Source organism: Staurois parvus, unplaced genomic scaffold (genome assembly GCF_062004578.1).
Source record: "Staurois parvus isolate SC_StPar_1 unplaced genomic scaffold, SC_StPar_1.0 ptg000007l, whole genome shotgun sequence".
NCBI lineage: Eukaryota > Metazoa > Chordata > Amphibia > Anura > Ranidae > Staurois > Staurois parvus.
In genome coordinates, this window is record NW_028317803.1 from 8,587,155 (window position 1) to 8,608,265 (window position 21,111).

At 43.1% G+C, this 21,111-nt stretch overlaps 1 protein-coding gene across 1 annotated transcript in view; it reads right to left on the minus strand.

Annotated features, from left to right (window-relative positions):
• Positions 1–17,997, minus strand: part of TDRD3 (tudor domain containing 3) — a 378,807-nt gene extending 360,810 nt beyond the window's left edge. Inside the window, exon 1 of the mRNA XM_089668374.1 lies at positions 17,797–17,997. Coding sequence (XP_089524500.1) covers positions 17,797–17,840 — 44 coding nt within the window. The 5' untranslated portion in view covers positions 17,841–17,997. The remainder of the gene's footprint in view (positions 1–17,796) is intronic.
• Between the last annotated feature and the right edge of the window lie 3,114 nt (positions 17,998–21,111).

Here is a 21,111-nt window from a genome sequence, read left to right on the forward strand (position 1 = left end):
ATAGGACAGGAAATTACATCTTCTCTCCCTGGGCACATTCCGTCCCAGAAAAGAGAAGTTAACCCCTTCATTGCCCTGTCACCAGTGTCATTAGTGCAGTGTACACATTTTTTGCTGATCACTGTGTTAAGTGTCGCTGGCGACTTCAGATAGCGTTAGCATCAGTTAGCTCCCCTCCTAGATAGCGCCAGATTGCCAGTTAGTACACTCAGTAATCACATTTAACCCCTTGATTGCCAGGAACACACTGACATACACAATAAACCTCTATTGCTAGTATAGTGTCTGAACGGATTAATATCTTTGATCAGGTCAGCACTATAACAGCGTTAATATTAGCATAGGGTCCCCAAAAACACAGCGTTAGTGGGATCAGGCCTGGCACCTACCAGCACCCGCATTTATCCCCAACACTTACCCCCCCCCTTCTCCCCTAGCAAATGCAGTGTCAGTTGATCACTGTCACTTGATACATTGCACACAAAACTGCAGTGTTCGCAGAATCAGGCCTGATCTCTGTTAGCACTTGCCGGTAAATTATTTGTAGCGGTTCAAGCAGTTCCTGACAGCCAGGCGCTCTTTTTCCAATAGAAACTAGGTACCTATAAATTTAGTGGCCAAAATGTCCAATGAAAGGTACACTAGTGAAGAGGCCTACAGGATTCCCAGCATGTCAGGTGAGAGCGAAGGGGAAGACTCCCTGACACAATCAGCCTCAGAATACGAACCTGTAGACAGCAGTGGCACCCTGACAGATAGCTCAGACGATGGAGAAGAGATCCCTGCTAAGATCAGGCGTACCTGACCCCATTCCGAGGTTGCTGAGCTGGTACAAACGCATAATGAATCTCATATGCAGCAGAGTGCCAGTACTAGTGCCTCTATACCTTTTGGTGAACTGGCGAGCACCAGCGGCCTAGTATATCCTGGTCTTTCACATACCAGCATTGCAGTATCACTTGGTGACGTGGCGAGCACCATAAGTGCAGTACAAGCTGGTGCAGTGGCAAGCACAAGTAGTGTCCCCCAGCCACCAAGAATTTGCACGCAGGCCCATAGAGCCCCTAGCGTCCTTCTGGATGTGCTTGCAAATCCCGATTGGCAGTCCACAAATTCTGCAGCACCCGTACTTCTCCCATTCACTGACCAACCCGGAATTCAGGTGTAAACAGCATATTTAAATACTCCCATTGATTTTTTGATGCTGTTTTTCATAGAAGATCTGTATGCATTTATGGTGGATCAAAGCAGTTTATATGCACAACAATATATCGTCGCCAACCCAAATTCAAACCTTACCAGACCATTCGCATGGAAACCCATTACGGTTTCCATATTAGTTTTTTGGGCCTAACCCTCAACATGGGCATTATTAAAAAAAAAATGAATTGCAGTTGTATTGGTCCACAGACAAAATTCATCATATGCCATTGTGCTCTGCTGCCATGGCCAGGCATAGATATGAGAATATAATGTGTTTTATGTACTTCAACGACAACACACTCAGTCGTCCTTGGGCTGACCCTGAATTTGACCGGCTCCACAAAATTCAGTCATAAATCACCTTAACCAGAAATTTGCATATGTCTATACTCCCCAGTAAAACATCTGCATTGATAAATCCCTTATTAATTTTTCTGTCCGCCTTGCAATCAAACAATTTATCCCCAGCAAGCGTGCCAGATATGGGGTCAAGATGTATAAGACCTGTAAGAAGGCAACAGGCTATACAAATAAGTTTTGGATTTACAAAGGAAAAGATAGTCACATGGAGCCCCCCGGATGCCCAGACTACATGGTGAGCAGTGGCAAGATAGTTTGAGACTTGGTGTCACCCTTTTTCTATATGGGGTAACACTTATACGTGGACAATTTTTATTCAAGCATGACACTATTTAGACATTAGCACAATCTTGGAATTGGCACATGTGGCACCATGGGACCTAATCGCCAGGGCTTCCTGCAACGGCTTGTAAATACCCATCTTAGAAAGGGGGAAAAAAGCCTGCTTGAGAAACGAGGAATTGCTCACAGTGAAATGGAAGGACAAACGGGATGTTTTTGTGCTGTCTTCCATTCACGCAGATACTGCCATCCAAATTGCCAAGGAAGCTGATGAAGCCGTAAGCCAGATGATGAAGTCGTACTTAGTTTCCCCAAAAGCCAGATGCTGGTACAAAAAAAGTGTCTATTTATTTTAATTGGCTTTATATAACGCTTTTGTGCTTTACAAAGCAACTGGACGAAGTGGATCCTTCCTAAAATTAAAGAAAGAGATCATAACAGCCCTTTTGTATCCAGAAGGTGCTATTCCCCAAACCCTCAACACAGATGCAGTTAGCCGCCTGCATGAGAGGCATTTTCCCAATGCAATTACTGGTACCCTAACCCAAAAGGCACCCCAAAAAAGATTTAGTGTCTGTAGCAGACATGGAATTAGGCATTCCTCCTGTCCTGACCAACCCGGTCTCTGCCTCAAGGACTGCTTCCGTCACTACCACACTAGTGGAGTATTAGTATAGGGTACAGCACGGCACAGTTCTGGGCACATATTTGCACACGGTCTCAAAAGATGTTAGGTAGTCAGAAAACTGGCCATCTCATTTGGAGAGACCCTACAATCTGTTTTTAAAACGTTAAAGTTTAAAAAAAAATTATAAAAAGTAAAAAAAAAATAAAAATAAAAAAAAGTACAAATCCCCAAAAAAATAAAAAAATTTAAAAACAAAAAAATAGTTATAGTTTTTTTTGTTGTTATTGTTTTACTGTTACACTTTTACTGTTTTATTGTTAACTATTGCGGGTTTTCTTTGCAGGAATGCTTTCAGCTGCAGCACCAACCTGTTTATTCTGACAGCAACAGGAACTTGCTCTCAGAATATTCATAAATCAATGTGGGCAGCGCTGTTGGATGAGATATTTCATCCAGTTTAAAAAAAAAAAAAAAGCATACATGCCGAAGCATAGGGGCCTGGGGTGGATGACCCCTATGCTTTGGCATATACATTTTATATTTGTTACCACGTTTCATGTGTGCCCACCAATAGAAGTGGGTGGATGCAGGGAGGTATATTCTAACGGTGGGCATACCACACACTTTTTCTGGCAGAGATATTTCAATAAAAAAGTTGTTTTATTGAGTTATTGTTTTATTGGTAACCATTGCTGTTTTCTTTGCAGGAATGTCAACACACACTTTTGCTGGCAGAGATTTCTTCTCTTTTTTTCATTCAGCCCACAAGCTGAATAAAAAAAAAAAAAAAAAAAAAGAAGGAAGGAAGGACACAGCATATACACCCAACAAGGACCAGCAACGTACTGGTACATCACTGGGCTTTAAGTGGTTATACCAGGATGATGCCTGCAGCTGTAGGCATCATCCTGGTATCATTTTTTTTAGCGGGCGATGGGATTTCATGTAAAAGAAATCCTAGTAGCTAATTAGCTGCAGGATTGCTATTACAAGCAGCAGGAGAAGATGACCCCCCTCCCCCGCTGCCTTCCACAGCCTTCTCAAGCAGTCCCGTGCCATCTGGGGAACTTGAGAATGCAGCCGGTGTTTCTGCCAGCTGACCATAGAGCTGATTGGAGATCGGTATGGTGCCAATCATTTCTACAGTCTAAGAAATTGGAAGCTACGAGCATTTCATCAATTCAGTTTCACAGGATATAAACTGCGCTATTTGTAAATTGGGAAAGCATCTGATCACAAAAAAAAAAAATGAAAAGGGACAGTGTAAAAATGATTAAAAAAATAAATAAATAAATAAATAAATAGTGAAGAGTAAGAGGCAAGCTGGCGATGAATACTACAACAAGAGCCTGCCCCTGAACCACCTAGCCCCACCGACTGTCAAAATACACAAACAGTAGCTTCATCTGGATGCAACCGCTTTTCATCCGACAATTTTCTACATGGCCTCTTCGATCAAAAGATAGGGCTGATGGCCAGGAGGCAGCCATCAGGGCCACCAACGTACGTAATTCATACAGCTCATGTCTATCTTTACTCTTATCAGTCACACAAGATGTGCCACTATATCTGATTCTGTCTGCTGCTTTAATTGGTTGCACTGGAAGAAAAGAGCAGCTTACAACCAACTTAACTTATGCTAACTCACACACATTAATGAGAAGGAAATATGCAGAATCCCTGCTTTATTCTGAATTAATGTCTCTTTTTCTTACTGATCAAAAGCTAGAAGAATAAAAGGTCTGCTTTAGAGGCTCACTGATAACACCAGGAGAAAGAGCGTTCTCCATCCTAACGTTACTCTGTGTTCAGATTAGAGCACCGATGCCTTCTGTGAAAAATCGGCCCCGCTGTTTTATTCATGCCACATACACGGCTGTTCTTATGCTTAAAACTGGAGCAGACGTTGATGTGAATCTAAAAAGTGGGAATTGATAATTGACCAGTTCCAGGAAGTCTTCTTGTTTAACAGTGTTAACAGCTATACAAACCAGGTCTCTGTGACACCGACAATTACTTCCATTCCTGCACTTCCAATTGCTCTCCAATGTATTTTGTTTCCTCAAAATCGCCTAGTTTATGAAATCTAAAAATGTTTTTCCTTACCGACTATCAGCAAACAATGGTTCGCAAATGCATTCCAGCAACAGTAAACAACTGACTGGGACATGCACAGGCTTTTCACGCAACGTTTTTTAAACCTTTAACAAGATAAAGATTTTTTTTCTTCTAGCAACGCAGTTGTGCTCATCATGTTTAAAATAAGGCCACTTGGGGAATAAATTGAGCGACATGGGACTTTCAGCAGATGGAGAGAACAATATCTTAAAGGCGGAAAGTGTGATAGCAAAATCAAAAGAACGGGAAAAGGCAAAATGAACTGTCAAGCCATTTGAAGTGTAAGAATGTTGGTTTAATAGCAGAGAAAGGATATTGAAAGATGAAGAATGAAAGTTCGAGGTACATGAAGTACAACACAAAGAGGAATACCAAGCCCATTACTGCATGCCTGCAAATGCTAAAAAAGTGCCAAACTTACATTAGAAAAGACAGATAAAAAGAATATAACCATCATTTCAAATGCCCAGGGCTTTACATTTTACTATGAAGAAATATAATTCTCCACTATTTATTATGGGAAAGCCATCTGTAGTCTCCGGTTGATGAGAACAATACACATTAGACATCCATAACATTTTTTATTGCAATAGCTATAATAAGCTGAGAAAGCCTTTTTCTGACAAACTTAAATGCAGCTTATCCTGTGCTGCATTAAACGTTCTATAATTTTGTATTAAACTGGGGTCGCAATGCATATAGGAATCCTTCAGCTACCCAAAATATAAAACTGAAAAAACTCCATAAATATGAATTTATTACCACTATGGAAGAAAATGGGAACCAAACATGAAAAACAAAATTCCTTGTTAGCTCTTTCAGTTACTACCTACAAAACAGTTCCACTTGTTGGCATCCTCCCCTTCTCCACTGCCACATCTGGCACTTTTTTGGGGTGAGGGGGTACCTGGTTTTGACAGGTACCTGCTCCCACCTCTGTCTGAGTTCACGGAATTCCGTCTGAGTTCGGCCCATCATCCTTCCCCCCGCAGCCTTTTGGTAAACATCACAGGTTCCAGAAGCCTGTGGGACCAATCACAAAGCATAGCATGGCTTGCACACCTGAGCACCACAAACCAAAAATGCTATTAATTTCATTTTTAATATGCAAAGCAAACTGCCCCATCCATCCATGTCTCCATGCTTTATTTTGCTGAGAAATAATTCTGAAAAACACCCTCGGCACTTCTGGCAGTGGCCATCTTGAGTAAGAGCAGATGATTCAGGTATAATTTACTGCCTGAAATCCATGTGCCCTTAGCTCAGGCATAGGCTGAGCTGAGAACCCTCCCTCCCCTAGGCATGGAAACCAGGAAGTAATTGAAGAAATGTAGAAATGCTAGCAGCATAAGGATTACAAAAAGTCCACATTGATTGAGAGAGTGAAGTTCAGCTTTAAGATACTGGAACCTGCACCCAAAGCAGATTAAGGAAATAGGGTCTAGGGTGCGGACATCGCCAGACACCTGGACAGGTAAATGTCCTTCTATTAAAAGTCAAAAGCTACAGTATTTGTTCAAGCAAGAAGCCTTTGTATTCTTTTTAAAATATTGGTCTCCTTTGTGTAATTCTTACAAATCCATGCAGTAATCCAACATAAAACTGACTCTGTGCAGGAGCCTCCAGTAATAAAGACCAGCCACTGCTGCTCTCTCCTTCTGCAGGGTAACTGGTCTTGTATCTACCCCCTGCAGTTTTCTGCAGGCAGCCTATAGTGGGTGGGCCTACTGGCCATTCACTTAACAAAGCCAAGGGCGGAGTGGTTTGTGAGCAACCTGAAGGAGAGGCCACGTTCGACCTCCAGGTGAGGGAGTGGGGCTGGGAGGAAATATTTTTTTACATTCATGAACTTGACCTTTAAATGAAAGCAAAACTTTACCAATAACAACTTGATCAAAAAATGTTTGTTAGCAAGGAACTGTACATTCCACATTAATAATTACGCTACCATAATTACTGTCCCCTGTAAATTGCCTCCAGCATTGTTCCTGTTTCTTCTTGCCTAAGGCTGCCAGTTTGCTGAAGCCCAGAGAGCAAAATAGCACATTGCTGTGTTTCATTATTAATGATATTCCTTTCCCCAGTTCCTCCCATTCATTCCCACTTTAACATGGGGACAAGGTGCTTTGCCCCAAAGCACCCCATGTTGAGGGCATGTGGCCTGGTATGGTCCAGGAGGAAGGGGGGGCGCTCGCTCATCCCCCTCTTTCCTGACCTGCCGGGCTGCATGCTCAGATAAGGTCTGGCATGGATTTTGGGGGGGGGGGGGCCCCCACGCCATTTTTTTTTTTACATTTTGATGTGGGAGTTCTCCTCAAAATCCATACAAGACTCAAGGGCTTGGTATGGATGTGAGGGTGGACCCCAAGCCTTTTTTTTATTCATTATGGTGCCGGTTTTTAAATGTAATTACTGCTTTTTTTTTCTTCACTATATTTTAGAGATTCAGCTGTCACTTTCCCCTCGATAAAAGAAAGAAAGTTTCCTTTTAGTTTATTTCCCAGAGTTAGTTTTAGTTTCTTAACTCCGGGGAAAGTGACAGCTAATTCTGTGAGCTATGGTGAAGAAAAAAAAAAAAAAGGCAATTGCATTTAAAAATCGGCACCGGCAAACTGTTCGCATTGCGAAAAGAATTTGTAAACCAACGCGTTATTTTCAATGGATTTGCATTCGAAAATTACGTTAAACGAGGCGTTTGTAAACCAAGGTACACCTGTATATTATATAGTGAGCACGTCTCCTGAGTGCATTCAGGGTAATACACAGGTACCACAGTGACTACGTCAGCTCTGCTTACAGCACTGGATCTGTGCTAATCAGGAGAAAGCTAGTAGGAAGGGGTTAATGTTAAAAATCCTAGCAATCCTGCAGCTTAAAGTGGCAATGTGGACCAGGAAACATTCTCATGTAAAATTCTGTAAACAGCAATTCACAAGCTAGGTGCTGTGAATACAGCAGGACAATAATCAGCTGCAGGGGCGGACTGACCATTTGGAAACTCGGGCACTGCCCGAGGGCCCAGGGTCAGTAGGGGGCCCCATGAGATGCCCCTGGTATCTTTTCTGAGTTTGGGTAAGGACACAGGGGCCCCATGATCCCCTATTGTCCGGGGGCCCCATGAGTTGTCAGTCCGCCCCTGATCAGCTGTCAGCAGACTTACCTAGATAACTACAGCATTACTGAAGTGATGCCGAACTATGTCAGAAATCACTGGTGCTGAGTTCTCGATCTTGTGAAGACAGAGAGAAGCAGGGAGAGGACACCTGCTTTTTTTTTTTTTTTTTTTACATTGTGTCCATGCATACATAGGCATTTGCAGGAGTTTAGAAGCATAAGCGTTTAAAAGGCAGAAAAAAAACCCACATCACTTGCATTCAAGAGACGAGAGTTTTGCCCGAAAACCTGCCTAAAAGCACCTAAAATGGGCCTAAGCATATATTCATTTAAATGGCCAGAATAACATAAATATTCTGGTCAAAGAAACAAAATGAATTCCAAAGTATTTAAGAGCCAAAAATGCGGCTTAGGCTCGTTTTTTAAGCCAATTCCCTCCAGTCAGGTGAAAAGGCATTTAGAAAAGCCCCAGTGTGCATGTGGCCTTAGGAATCTCTGTATTAAAAAAAAAAAATTGGATGGAGCTAATGATCAAAGGAGATAATCATATTACAAACAATACAGTTATCAAATCATGTGAATATTTTATTCATACACAACCCAAATGCAAAAAGATCATTATATTTCACTTGCATAAAACCAAGTAAAACCTGATTTTACAACCTGTCACTATTATGACACAAACAAATCTTAAAGATCAAAGTAAAACAGGTAAACAGTGGAATTTTGTAGCTTACAGAAAAGGTTGAAGGAGGAGGTCTCCTTTGTGTTGTAAAGCAGAAGTTCATGTGCCACTGTACTCCCTTGTAGGTATATTATGCGACAGTAGAATGGTAATCAAGACATCCACAGGTATAACAAAAAGCTCCAAAAGGCACTTAAGATAAGACTGAGGTACTACTCTGCTGCTTTCGGCTTACAGTTGTGTGAAAAAGTAAGTACACCACACAGAAATTGTTGACTTTTAAATATGTTTTTACCAGGGCATACAAATAAAGGTGATGTACTTGAACAAAAGACACATAAAACTGACATGGTGTAACCATTTCCATGATCTAAATCAGATGTCTCTAAACAGTGGCCCGAGAGCCGGATGTGAACCTTTACTAGCCTTTTTCCGACCCTTGGGGCACTACTCCTCCCACCGATACCAATGATGGGGCACTACTCCTCCCCCCGATACCAATGACGGGGCACTGCTCCTCCCACCGATACCAATGACGGGGCACTGCTCCTCCCACCGATACCAATGACGGGGCACTGCTCCTCCCACCCCGATACCAATGACGGGGCACTGCTCCTCCCACCCCGATACCAATGACGGGGCACTGCTCCTCCCACCCCGATACCAATGACGGGGCACTACTCCTCCCACCCCGATACCAATGACGGGGCACTACTCCTCCCACCCCGATACCAATGACGGGGCACTACTCCTCCCACCCCGATACCAATGATGGGGCACTACTCCTCCCACCCCGATACCAATGATGGGGCACTACTCCTCCCACCCCGATACCAATGATGGGGAACTACTCCTCCCACCCCGATACCAATGATGGGGAACTACTCCTCCCACCCCGATACCAATGATGGGGAACTACTCCTCCCACCCCGATACCAATGATGGGGAACTACTCCTCCCACCCCGATAGCAATGATGGGGAACTACTCCTCCCACCCCGATAGCAATGATGGGGAACTACTCCTCCCACCCCGATACCAATGATGGGGAACTACTCCTCCCACCCCGATACCAATGATGGGGAACTACTCCTCCCACCCCGATACCAATGATGGGGAACTACTCCTCCCACCCCGATACCAATGATGGGGAACTACTCCTCCCACCCCGATACCAATGATGGGGAACTACTCCTCCCACCCCGATACCAATGATGGGGAACTACTCCTCCCACCCCGATACCAATGATGGGGAACTACTCCTCCCACCCCGATACCAATGATGGGGAACTACTCCTCCCACCCCGATACCAATGATGGGGAACTACTCCTCCCACCCCGATACCAATGATGGGGAACTACTCCTCCCACCCCGATACCAATGATGGGGAACTATTCCTCCCACCGATACCAATGATGGGGAACTATTCCTCCCACCGATACCAATGATGGGGAACTATTCCTCCCACCGATACCAATGATGGGGAACTATTCCTCCCACCGATACCAATGATGGGGAACTATTCCTCCCACCGATACCAATGATGGGGAACTATTCCTCCCACCGATACCAATGATGGGGAACTATTCCTTCCACCGATACCAATGATGGAGAACTATTCGTTCCACCGATACCAATGATGGGGAACTACTCCTCCCACCGATACCAATGATGGGGAACTACTCCTCCCACCGATACCAATGATGGGGAACTATTCCTTCCACCGATACCAATGATGGGGAACTATTCCTTCCACTGATACCAATGATGGGGAACTATTCCTGCCACTGATACCAATGATGGGAACTATTCATCCCACTAATACCAGAGATGGGGTACTACTCATCCTCCTACTGACCACCAACTCTGAGGTGATGTTTATTCTTGCTGATGCTGGGCCCGGGGTATTTTCTACCCCCATTGGCCACAATCTGGCCCCTTAATGTCTGAAGGACAGTAAACTGGCCCTTTGAATGAAACGTTTGGAGACCCCTGATCTAAATGAACAAACTGTCATTTGTGAAAACATAAATGCACCCTTACATTCATTACCAATTTAAAACTATACAATTAGAACTGGGTGGTCCAGATTAGGTGCCAATTATTAGAATCACCTTAGAGAGTATGCAGGTGGAACCTGTCTTACGTAAACTTCAGACACGTAGCTCTGGTGTTTTCTTTGCAATTGATGTGTGTGGTTTCACCATGCCAAGGTCAATAGAGCTCTCTAAAGCGCCAAGAAAGAAAGTTGTGAATGCCCATAAAAGTCTGGCAAGAAATTTAAAAAAAATGTTTGATTGTAAAATAAGTTTTCAAGAACCCCAAAACTTTATAGCAACAGCTGGTTCAGAGTGCATGCATATACAATCAGAAAGATTACATCAATTTAACCTGCATGAGAGGCGTTAAGAAAAAGCCTTTGTCATTGAATATATAGGCAAAAAAAGCCTTCTGGAATAATGGTTTATGGACTGATGATTCAAAGAATATGTTATCTGTCCACGAAACAGCAGACATGTTGGGCACAACCCGCAGAGAGCATTTCAGCAGAGGTACACCAGACCAACTGTGTAGCAACATGGTGAGGATATTATCATTTAGGGGTTTTTTTCTGCTTCAGGGCCTGAGCAGCATGAAGTCATAAAGTCATCTATGAATACTGCATCATATCAAAGTCTGCTTGATGAGAATGTGTGAACATCTCTCTAAATGATGCATGCAAACTAGAAATTAATTTTGTTACTGATCCAAAGCACACCAGCAAATCCACCAAGGAATAGCTAAAAAAAAAAAGAAACAGGATTATAGACTGATCTAGTGAAAGCCCTGCATCTCAGTGAAATGTTGTGGGGAGATTTGAAACAGGCAGAGTTTGCAAGAAAATCCACAAACATCTTGCAAATGAAGCATACTTGAATGGAAATAAAATGAAATGGAATGGAAATGAAATGAAAAATGTCAAAAAACATTGTGCAGCTAAGCGAAACACCTCCAATAAGTTTTTTCTGCTAAAAGGGGCAATTCCAGCTTCTGAAGTGACAGATGTACTTACTTTTGCCACAGTGCACCATTACTTCTATTAATATTTATTATGAATGTTCCCTTTTTTATTAATGTATATCACCTTAATCTGTAGGTATTGTTTTAATGAAGATAGAATGTTCCAAATGTTGAAAAAGTCAAGAGCTTCCACAAGCTGTACTCACTTTTTCACAGAACTGTATACATTACATGATTTAAGCTTTTCTTAGTTTGCTGTAGTTAGCTGGAAAAACATACAGAAATGACACATGTATCGAATCATTTTGTTGCAGGACATACATCATCTTTAATCTCCATGCTTACACAAAGCCCACAAATTCAATCAGTTAGCAGTCTTGTGATAAGTACCGTAAGCAAGTTTGGTCTCTAAGAAACCTATTATCAAGGCCCTAGCATTCTCATATTTTGATGTAATCCTCAAGATGATTTATACAATATATGTGCACATGGACATTAAAAAGTGCATTTGACGCCCAGCAAGTTATTCCCCACTGCTGGATTGAGAAAAACACTTCAACATTCATCAGAACAAACTGCAACATTTAGGCCATGCCAGCCATTGATCCTAATTGCTTCATCCCAGTTGTGAAAGCACTCATACTGAATACAGGAGGTAGCTATGTATTACAGGAACTCGTTTTTAAACAAGCACGGGCTGTCATTTAATAAGGGCATTTTTTACATAGGTATACCTGCCTTTTAAAGTATAAGTTCATCTTTTCACAAAAAATTAAAAGGTGAACTAACACAGTAAACTCTCCCCACCCCCCCTGTGTTAGGAATGGACTGGCCAGCAATGGTGGGACTCACCTGCCTTTTGATCTGCAGTACCAGGGCTGGCCAGCGGGTGCTCCCAGCAATCAGAGACTCAACCTTTCAGCCAGCTAACACCTGGAACTGATGATGCTGGGGTATTTAAGGGATGGCCAGACCCACAGACTCTGCCTTGGTGTTGTGTTTGTCCTGGGCCCTGTATCTGTCCTGCATCCTGTTTCTGTCCCTCTGCCTGACCCTCTGTACTACGCTGCTTGTTACCTGTTTTGATCTCTGGCTTGTGACCCTGACCATCCCTCTGCCTGACCCTCTGTACTACGCTGCTTGCTACCTGCTGAACCTGGCCTGTGACCCCGACCATTCTCTGCTTGCTCCCCCTGTACCTACCTGCCCAATTGATATTGACCCGGCCTGCCTGACGACGCTTGCTTGTATGTACTGTTATCTGTGGGTGATTGGTTGGGTTTGTTTGCACTGTATTATGTTTAGTATTGCACTGCGTTTATGTTTGTATGGTTAGTGTTAATAAATTGTATTGTTTATCACATATCTGAAGTCTGCGTTTCCCTGCATCAGTCACACACCTCTGGTCATACCTGGGAGCCCTGACACCCTGGTTCCTGCTGCTTCTACGTCCATGGATTATTAGCTCTCATTGCCAATGCAGCCAATGCAGGGATCGATTCTAATTAGTTGCGTGCTGCACCTGACTGCTCTGACCAACCAAGTGCTTTTGTTATTTTTTTTAAACACAGGAGCCTGCAAACCACTGGTGCAGGATCACGGGTGTAATGCCAGCCTCCTGCAAACACTTCCCACAGCCTACTTCCTTCAATGGACAATGAGAGTGCTGATCAGAACTCAGGGGTGTGGAAATTTGTGAAAAAACTACTTGTCCAAGGGACTAAGTCACAGTCCCAATCTACTTATCCCGATAAAAAATAAATAAATAATTTTAGCCAAAGCTGTACTTAAATGTGAGGTTCTTTTAGGAACGTATGGAGCTTTTAGAAATGAAAGGGACTTTATGGCGACTCAAACTTTTGTTTTTACCGTTGTGCTATTTATCTCTTCCTGACTCCAGCACCACACCCGGGGACTTTGTAGGGAGGGATGAGACCTTGCAGTGCAATGAGCCCCAACTGGGTGCTCTGCAGGAAAGGGAAGGGTCGGGCTCTGAGAAAGAAAAAAAAAAATGTATTCCTTCAGGTTACCCTCTCACATAGAAGTACTTGGGTGCTCAGTACAAGCACATGCTGAGCAGCCAAAGCAAGCTCCAGTGTCCACCCCGTTAAAGGGCAAGTTCACCTCTTAAAACAATAAATAAATAAAATAATAATAATAATAAATGCACATTTTTGTAGGTAAAAAAAAAGTGCATTTATTTTTTTTTTTCTAAGGAGCCTGGAAAGCATTGCACCAGTGATCAGCAAATCCCTGATTCAATGCAGGACTCCTGCAGACTGTCTGTGTAATATGTCTGCCTCTGCATCGGACATCATAGAAGCAGGCAGTTTCACTCTTGACAGGAAGAATTAATGAACTACCAGAGCGCTCAACAGCACTGTGGTAGTTCATTGAAAACTACAAGCCGATATCCGCAAAGGATGTTGGTACTTGTAGTTGATTAATCCACAGAACCTTGTGAATGAATGACGTGACAGTGTGGGCGGAGCACCGCACAGCCGTGCTCTTGTCAAAAAGTGGCAGCTGGTACGGGGAACTTCTCCTCATACTGCTGTCACACAGAGAGCTTGAACAGCCGAGCTGTTGCAGGAGCAGGAACATTTTACATGTTCCACCATAAACCGTGTGGAACATGTAACCCTTTCGCTGCCAGAGCCCTTTTTGCATTTTTTGGACACATTTAAAAAAAAAAATAAAAAAATCACTTTAGGTCATAAGATTACATAAACCCCACAAAACATTAGTAATTTTCTGAAAGCAGACATCCTAGATAATAGTGGTATTTCTAAATTTTTATATCACACAATATTTACGCAAAGGTCTAGGAATTGCAAAATTTCAGTAAAAAAAAAAAACAAAAAAAAATACTAAAAGTTAATTTTAGGGACTAAAAAAAATTGTTTTGTTAAATATAAACGATGAGGTTGCACCAAGTAAATAGATACCCAACATGTCAAACCTAAAATTTGCGTGCGCTCATGAAAACTTTAGTACCCTATATTTTCTATAAGCAATGTTTTTAAAGCTCCCTATAGGTCATCAGTTTAGTGATACAGAAGAGGTCTTGTGCTAGAATTATTGCTCGCACTCCAGTGCGCGTGGTGATATGTAACATGTGTATCACAATTGACGTTTTCATGGATAGGAGCACCGACATGTGCACTTACGTTTGTTCGTATATGTGGGGGGTGGGCTCCAAAAAAATTTTTAGGGGGTTATGTGCTTGGGTGTAACTTTGTAATTTTTTTTACAAATGAAAAAACTATTTTTTTGCTTTTTTATCATCACATAAAGGACAACAAGTCCCCTATGTGATGATTTTTTTGGTGACAGGTTCTCTCTGAGAAATGCAGGGTCTAAAAAAGCCTGCATGTCTCCCCTTTGCTCCAATGAAAGTAATGTAGTGCAGATCGCACTGCATTACATATATTCTTTCCCGGCTTGGCAGCGAAGTGACGTCATACAGGTTACTTCCAGGTCAAGACCAGAAGGGGAGGAGAGCGGACATATGACCGCTCTCCTTCCTCCCCTCTACCATCTGGCACTCTGCTACACCAGTCCCAGGCCCACAGATGGGCAAGCGAAGTCTGAAGTACATAGCAAGTGGGTAGTGGGCAGGGGGGTGGCACTAGCGCAGTGTGTGGAAGCATTCGGGCGGTAGCTCAACCACAGTGTGTGGAAGCATTCGGGCGAAAGCTCAACCGCCCGAATGCTTCCAAATGACAAGCCCTGCTGCTTGCCCGCAGCAGGGCAAAATGTTAAAAAAAAAAAAAAAAAAACTACATATCCCAGGCGTCGGGAGATATTAATTGCACATCCCTGGAACTACAAGTCTGTCTGCTATGGAGACATTCAGGATTTCTAGTTTATTCATTTAGAGATCACTGTGAACAAATAAAGTGGTTTTGTGGGTGGAGCCGCACACAGCCACGCTGACTTAAACTATGACAGTGGCTGAGGGGGGAGAGGAACCCGGCTTGCTTTTACAAGGACAGGCTCTGGGGGAGCAGGGGGCTGGTGCTTAGTAACATGTAGCTAAAGGTGAACCTATCCTTTAAGGAAAGAAGGGGAAGGAGACAGTGGCTTTCAAATTCCCTGACCCTGCAGCCACTGCAGGAAAGCGAATCATCCATGAGGGGACTGGGTGGGTCAGGATGTACGGTGTTAGTTCTTTTAATTTTTTTTGTGAAAAGGTGAACTTACACTTTAAAGTATAATTGAAGACAAAACTTTTTTTTCGTCTCAGAAAGGGTGGAGAAGGATTAGAGTGTGCAAGTTTTTTTTCATTGCTGTCTGAGTCCCCGTACAGCTACTTGCACACTAAGCGTATAAAGTGTTACTAAACCCAGTACCCTGCATTCACTATATCTGGTCTCCCACAGTACACAGAACATGGAAATGCAATTATTTTAGTAAATATAAACTGCTAAATACCTTTTCTCATCAGCAGTTAGAGCAGTCTTGTTACTTCAGCAGAGCACTGGTTAAAGCTTGTAGGAGGAGTTTTATTTCTGCTCCAGAAGGATGTGAAACCTCTGACCCTCTGTCTGGACAGTACTGATTTGCCCTGTGCTGATCACATGCACCCTCTCAAAAAAAAAAAAAAAAACCCTCTCTAGCAATACACACCAAACTGAGCATGTGACCACGGGTTCAGTCTGTATCAGGTGGTCATTTCAAGAAGAGGAGGGGCAGAGAAGAAAGGATCAAACAGCCTTTTTATACCATGCAGAGGATTAACCCCTTAGGTTCCACAGTGAGTATAACAAGCATGCTTTACTGCATATACAGACTGATTTTACTGTTGTGGGTTTAGTAACACTTTAAGCCCATGAGTATCCAATCCCAACACAACATACAGCCCCACTACCTATGCGCTTTAAAGTTCATGGCAAGCTGAAATAAACAACGGCTGAATATTGTACTGAGCGTCACTCGTGTTTTTGGCCCTCTGCATTCAAGAACACATGCACAGAACGCAGAATACCAGAAATACACTCTGCTCAGGTGTGAATACAGGCTATATGAAATGGATGGCCCTACTGAGTAATAGTGAGCCATTGATAGAGATCCTCCAAACTCCCAATTTAGGAATGCCCCAGCCTACAGCTCACTAAAGTACAGAAAGGCAAGAATTCGCAGTTTGGCTTACACCCCCTTCAAATGGTGGGTCTTGTTAGTACATGAGAACCTGATCGGATGGTCCATTCACCACTATGGACAGGCAGGTGCAGAGTTGTGTCCGTATACACCTGCTTACCTCTGGGTCCTGCTATTACAAAAAGAAAAAAAAAAAAAAGGGGGGGGGCGGGGGGGGAGAGGATCTGTCCTCTTCCATTTAAGAGAATCACATCGGAGGGTAGTAGGGTGTAAACGGACAGTGGAGTCTGTTTACACCCAACCACCTATAGAGCAAAGCGGACTCTGCATCTGCACCCAGAAAACTACGTGGACACAGATGTGTCAGCTGCCTGCTCTACTCTACTCAGCAGGGAATCTGTTGCTGATCAGGATGGAGCCCACCCCATGTAAAAGGCACCTTAGGCTACTTTCACACTGATCCATAGCTAAAATGTGCTAAGAACTATGTAAAAGAAAGAAAAAGTGCAGACATTGGTATATCTATATTCATTGCACGCAGCTGTTTGTTTTGGTAAGCGGTGACTTTGCATATTTTTTATATAATCGCATATGCATTTTTGCCACGTTTGTGATGCATTTTACACAAGACGTGTGCCTCAAAATCAGTATCAAAAACGTAACACTGGTATGTTTCTGATGCTTTTTTGCCATGTTTTCCATGCATTTCAATGGGGAGGAGCGTTTTTGGTACAATTTTTTTTAACCACACCAATAAAGCAGCGAACACTAAACACAGCAGACCCAGAACGGATCAGTGTGAAGAGTCCAGTAGGATTATACAGTCATACATTTGTCTTCTGCTTTTTGTAACGCAAAAGCAGAAGAAAAATGGATCAGTGCGAAAAGTTCGGAGGATACCTGAATATCTCTAGTCACGGAAACTGCAGCAACTTCCTAACAGAAGTCAGTCGTACCTGTATAGGAGAACCCCAGATGTTGGGGCGCCCAGAAGAAAGCAGAGGGTACCTGACACCTTACACTACAAAGACCCTTTAAACTGGCAATAGGGAAGGAGAAAAGAAGAGTGACTAGTAGAGGCAGCCAGAAAAGGGGGGGCTCTGTCTCCTGGTTATTATCCATGAACAAGTACTGTCTGTGGTGCCCTAACTCCCTAATAGACAAAGCAGTGCCCTTCATTTCTCCTGGACACAGTCAGCTCCTCTCACAGAACCCACCTGTCCAGCTCTGCTCCCTCACAGACAACAACAAGGCATGGACTGTACACAGACACTACATGTGTGTGCTGGAGGCCGCATCTTACCATCCCTCCGCCTCACACAGGGAGGCACTCGTCACTTCAGCCATAGTCTGCCCTTCTTCTCAGCCCGCTCACTTCTCGCCAGTCACACTGCAGATTCCGCAACTCTGCTCATTAAAATCTTCATTAATTAAAGGCTGTCCGGGTGCACTGACACCTCATCTGGTCGCACACGGCGCAGCTTTATGACACGGAGTACAACAAAGGGTAACAAACTCCACCAGCCAATAGGAGTTCACCGGCTTTGCAATGACTAGCCAATCATTGAGGTACGGGTGACGCCAGAGCAGCGACGAAGGGCAAGGGAAGTCAGCGTCGCCATGACATGTGTGGGAAAGGCGCCAGTACTGCAGAAAGTCAGTGGAAGGATTGGGGAGCTATTATGAAGGGTTTGCAGAATGTATAAAACAAGGCAATTTGACAAATAACTTGCACTAGCATTTTTGTATGCTCTGTCTCACACAGTCAAAAAAAAGTAAAGTAAAACTTTAGCAAAACAGTTCAAGCGTTTTTTTTAACAGTGCCAAGCAGTTTTATTTCTGCCTCTAAGTGCATGGACACTAAAGTTTGTAAGATTTGATAACAGTAATGTATGTGTAAGATATTTACTGAATAAATGAGTTTTTATACTGCTACACTTAGATGCGTCCTCCTCTGACAAAACTCTGATATGGGCTGACTGTTTACAAGCTGCAGGGCTTGTAAATGGACTACAACAGTGCTCATCAGTGCCCCTGCAGTTCATTGAGAACCACAAACCATCTGCCACAACTGACTGTACCTGTAGCTCTCTCATTCACAGAATTCTGTGAATTAATGACTCGGTTTTGTGGGATGGAGTCCCACACATCCACGTTATTTTCAAAATGTGATAGCAGATGTGGGAAGAAGATCGATCCCTCGCCCACTGTTAACGGGAGGAAGGGATCGAGAGTGCGGGGGGCGGGTCTGGAGCATGTTACTGAATTATGGATGTAACGTGTATCCCACAAAGCCGTCATCCATCTAGTTGAATGAGCTTGAAGCTCAATTGGTGGGGGTCAGCCTTCAAAAACATATGCTGAAAGCACACCACCTTTCAGTAGATTCTACTCTGGACAGTACTGCCATGCCTTTTCTTTGAACCAGGTCAGCCTGCCACCAGAACAGCCTGTCCACTTTCCTATAAGACTGTGTTCTAGATAGGCTAAAATCAGCTTAATCATGTACAATAAACTAAAGTCTTCCAGCTGAGACATTTCACTGGGTTTGGGAAGAGAAGGAAAAATGAATTCCCAATTAGCATGAACGTTTGTCAAAACCTTGGCGAGATATTCCAGAAAAGGTTAGAGCATCACTTTATCTGAAAACAGGATATAGTACTGCTCTTTCCATGTGAACACAAAGTTCTGAAACCCTTATGGCCGACATCATAGCTGTTAGGAAAACTTTCAAACACCAGATGGAGCTTGCTTCTAGAGGCTTGTACATAAGTCACATCAGAACCCTTAGGAGAAAAGGGAAGCCCAGTGATGGAAATAGCTATCTCCCCGGAGACTGGCCTCATAGCTCTTCCTACTAAAGGTTCTTCCACCTACTTCCTCCTGGTGAGATATGAGCAAGCCGAAATTTTCACTCCCAAAGAAAGAGATTCCTAGTCTATATCTAAAGCTATAGAACGTGATTTAAGCTCCTAGCATGTTGCTAAACCAGTCCTCGCAGCCTCTGCTCTGCCGCACTTTGGCAGTCACAGGTTTTCTGACATCTTAAAGCACAATGCAGAGCCCCTAACTTTACATTGGACCTGAGTAGCACAGAGGGCCAGACCACACTGGCTGAAATGGTAGCAGGGATCAGGTGGCATTGTTTTAAACCCAAGCTGCAGTATGTTGAAACAAATATATTGCTGTTCTGAAGTTTACATAACTGAAAAATCTGTGAAAGCTTGAAGTTTATAGGAACCATTGAGTATTGAGAGGAGCTGTTGGGGATACCAGCCTGGTTTGTTGTACATCGACTGCATCCACCTGGCCAATCTTGGAGCTTTGTGTTGTCCAGGTTAATTTTGACATTTACTGTATATTAAGGGTTAACTTATCAGTTGAGAGCACATCTGTGGGGTCCCAACAAAGCAGCCCCTTCGTGTATCCCCCAGTGGCACTCCTGGCTCCCCCCTTCCAACTGAGTGCCCCCACAGCAAACCACTTGCTATGGGGATACTCATGCGCGCTTGCTCCCAAACCAGCCCTGTGTTTCCATAAGACACACAGAACATGACTCCACCCCCACCCACTGGCTCTGATTGACAGCAGCAGGAGTCAATGTCTCCTGCTGCTGTATCAAAATCAATGAGCTGAAAATGATTAGCTACTTAGTGAGAATCCTTTAGGATGAAAGGAAATAAGGCAGGGTAATTTGTTTAATATGTACTAATAATGTGACAGAAGAGGAAAAGGCTGATAGAGCCTCAGCTCTCATGCACATTGCTGGATTGAGATCAGGCTCAGGTAAAAATAAGGGGGAGCTGCATTCAGGAGGTTTTGTACCTTCATGTATAGAATGCATGAAAGTACAAAACCTTCTACTTTTCTAACCACTTTCACTTCTGCAGCACTGGATCATTATGGCAGTGGGTGTGGGAGAAGGGGGTCAGCAGGATGAAGGAAAATTTCTCCTAAAAGAAGAAGAATCAGCACAAGAGACACATCATAGTAACTGTAAGTGATATCCCTTGTGCTGATTTATTATGTTTTTGAATGCAGCTAAACTTAGGCTTTAACATTGTAGCCTTTGAGAGATATATGGAGCTGATGCATGATTCAACCAGTTGGTGCCCACCAAACCTGAAGTAACATTACCGTGTGTGTGCCTTTATAGAAATGATGTACATAAAGATGTTGGCCATTTAATATCATAACAATACACATAGGTGTCACCGTATACATAAATGATAAATCATTTTTCTCACCATTTCTGGCTAACATTTAATGCCAGCTCTTTGGGGATCTCAGCCTTTTCCTCTCCTGTCACATTATTAGTACATATTAAACAAATTACCCTGCCTTATTTCCTTTCATCCTAACAGAATTCTCACTAAGTAGCTAATCATTTGCAGCTCACTACTTGCTGATCCTTTATTGCCAATATATAAACATTACTTTTAGATTTTACGCTGGCACAAATGTTAAGGTGACAATAAACTCTGGTTTTAAAAATTACATTAAAGTATGTATTTTAAACTCAAAAAGTACCGTCTATTGTTCTCAGACTGCTCCAAATATCCAAATCCTTTATTAGCTGCTGTGATCTGACATCATGTTAGAGAGTGGCTACATTTGT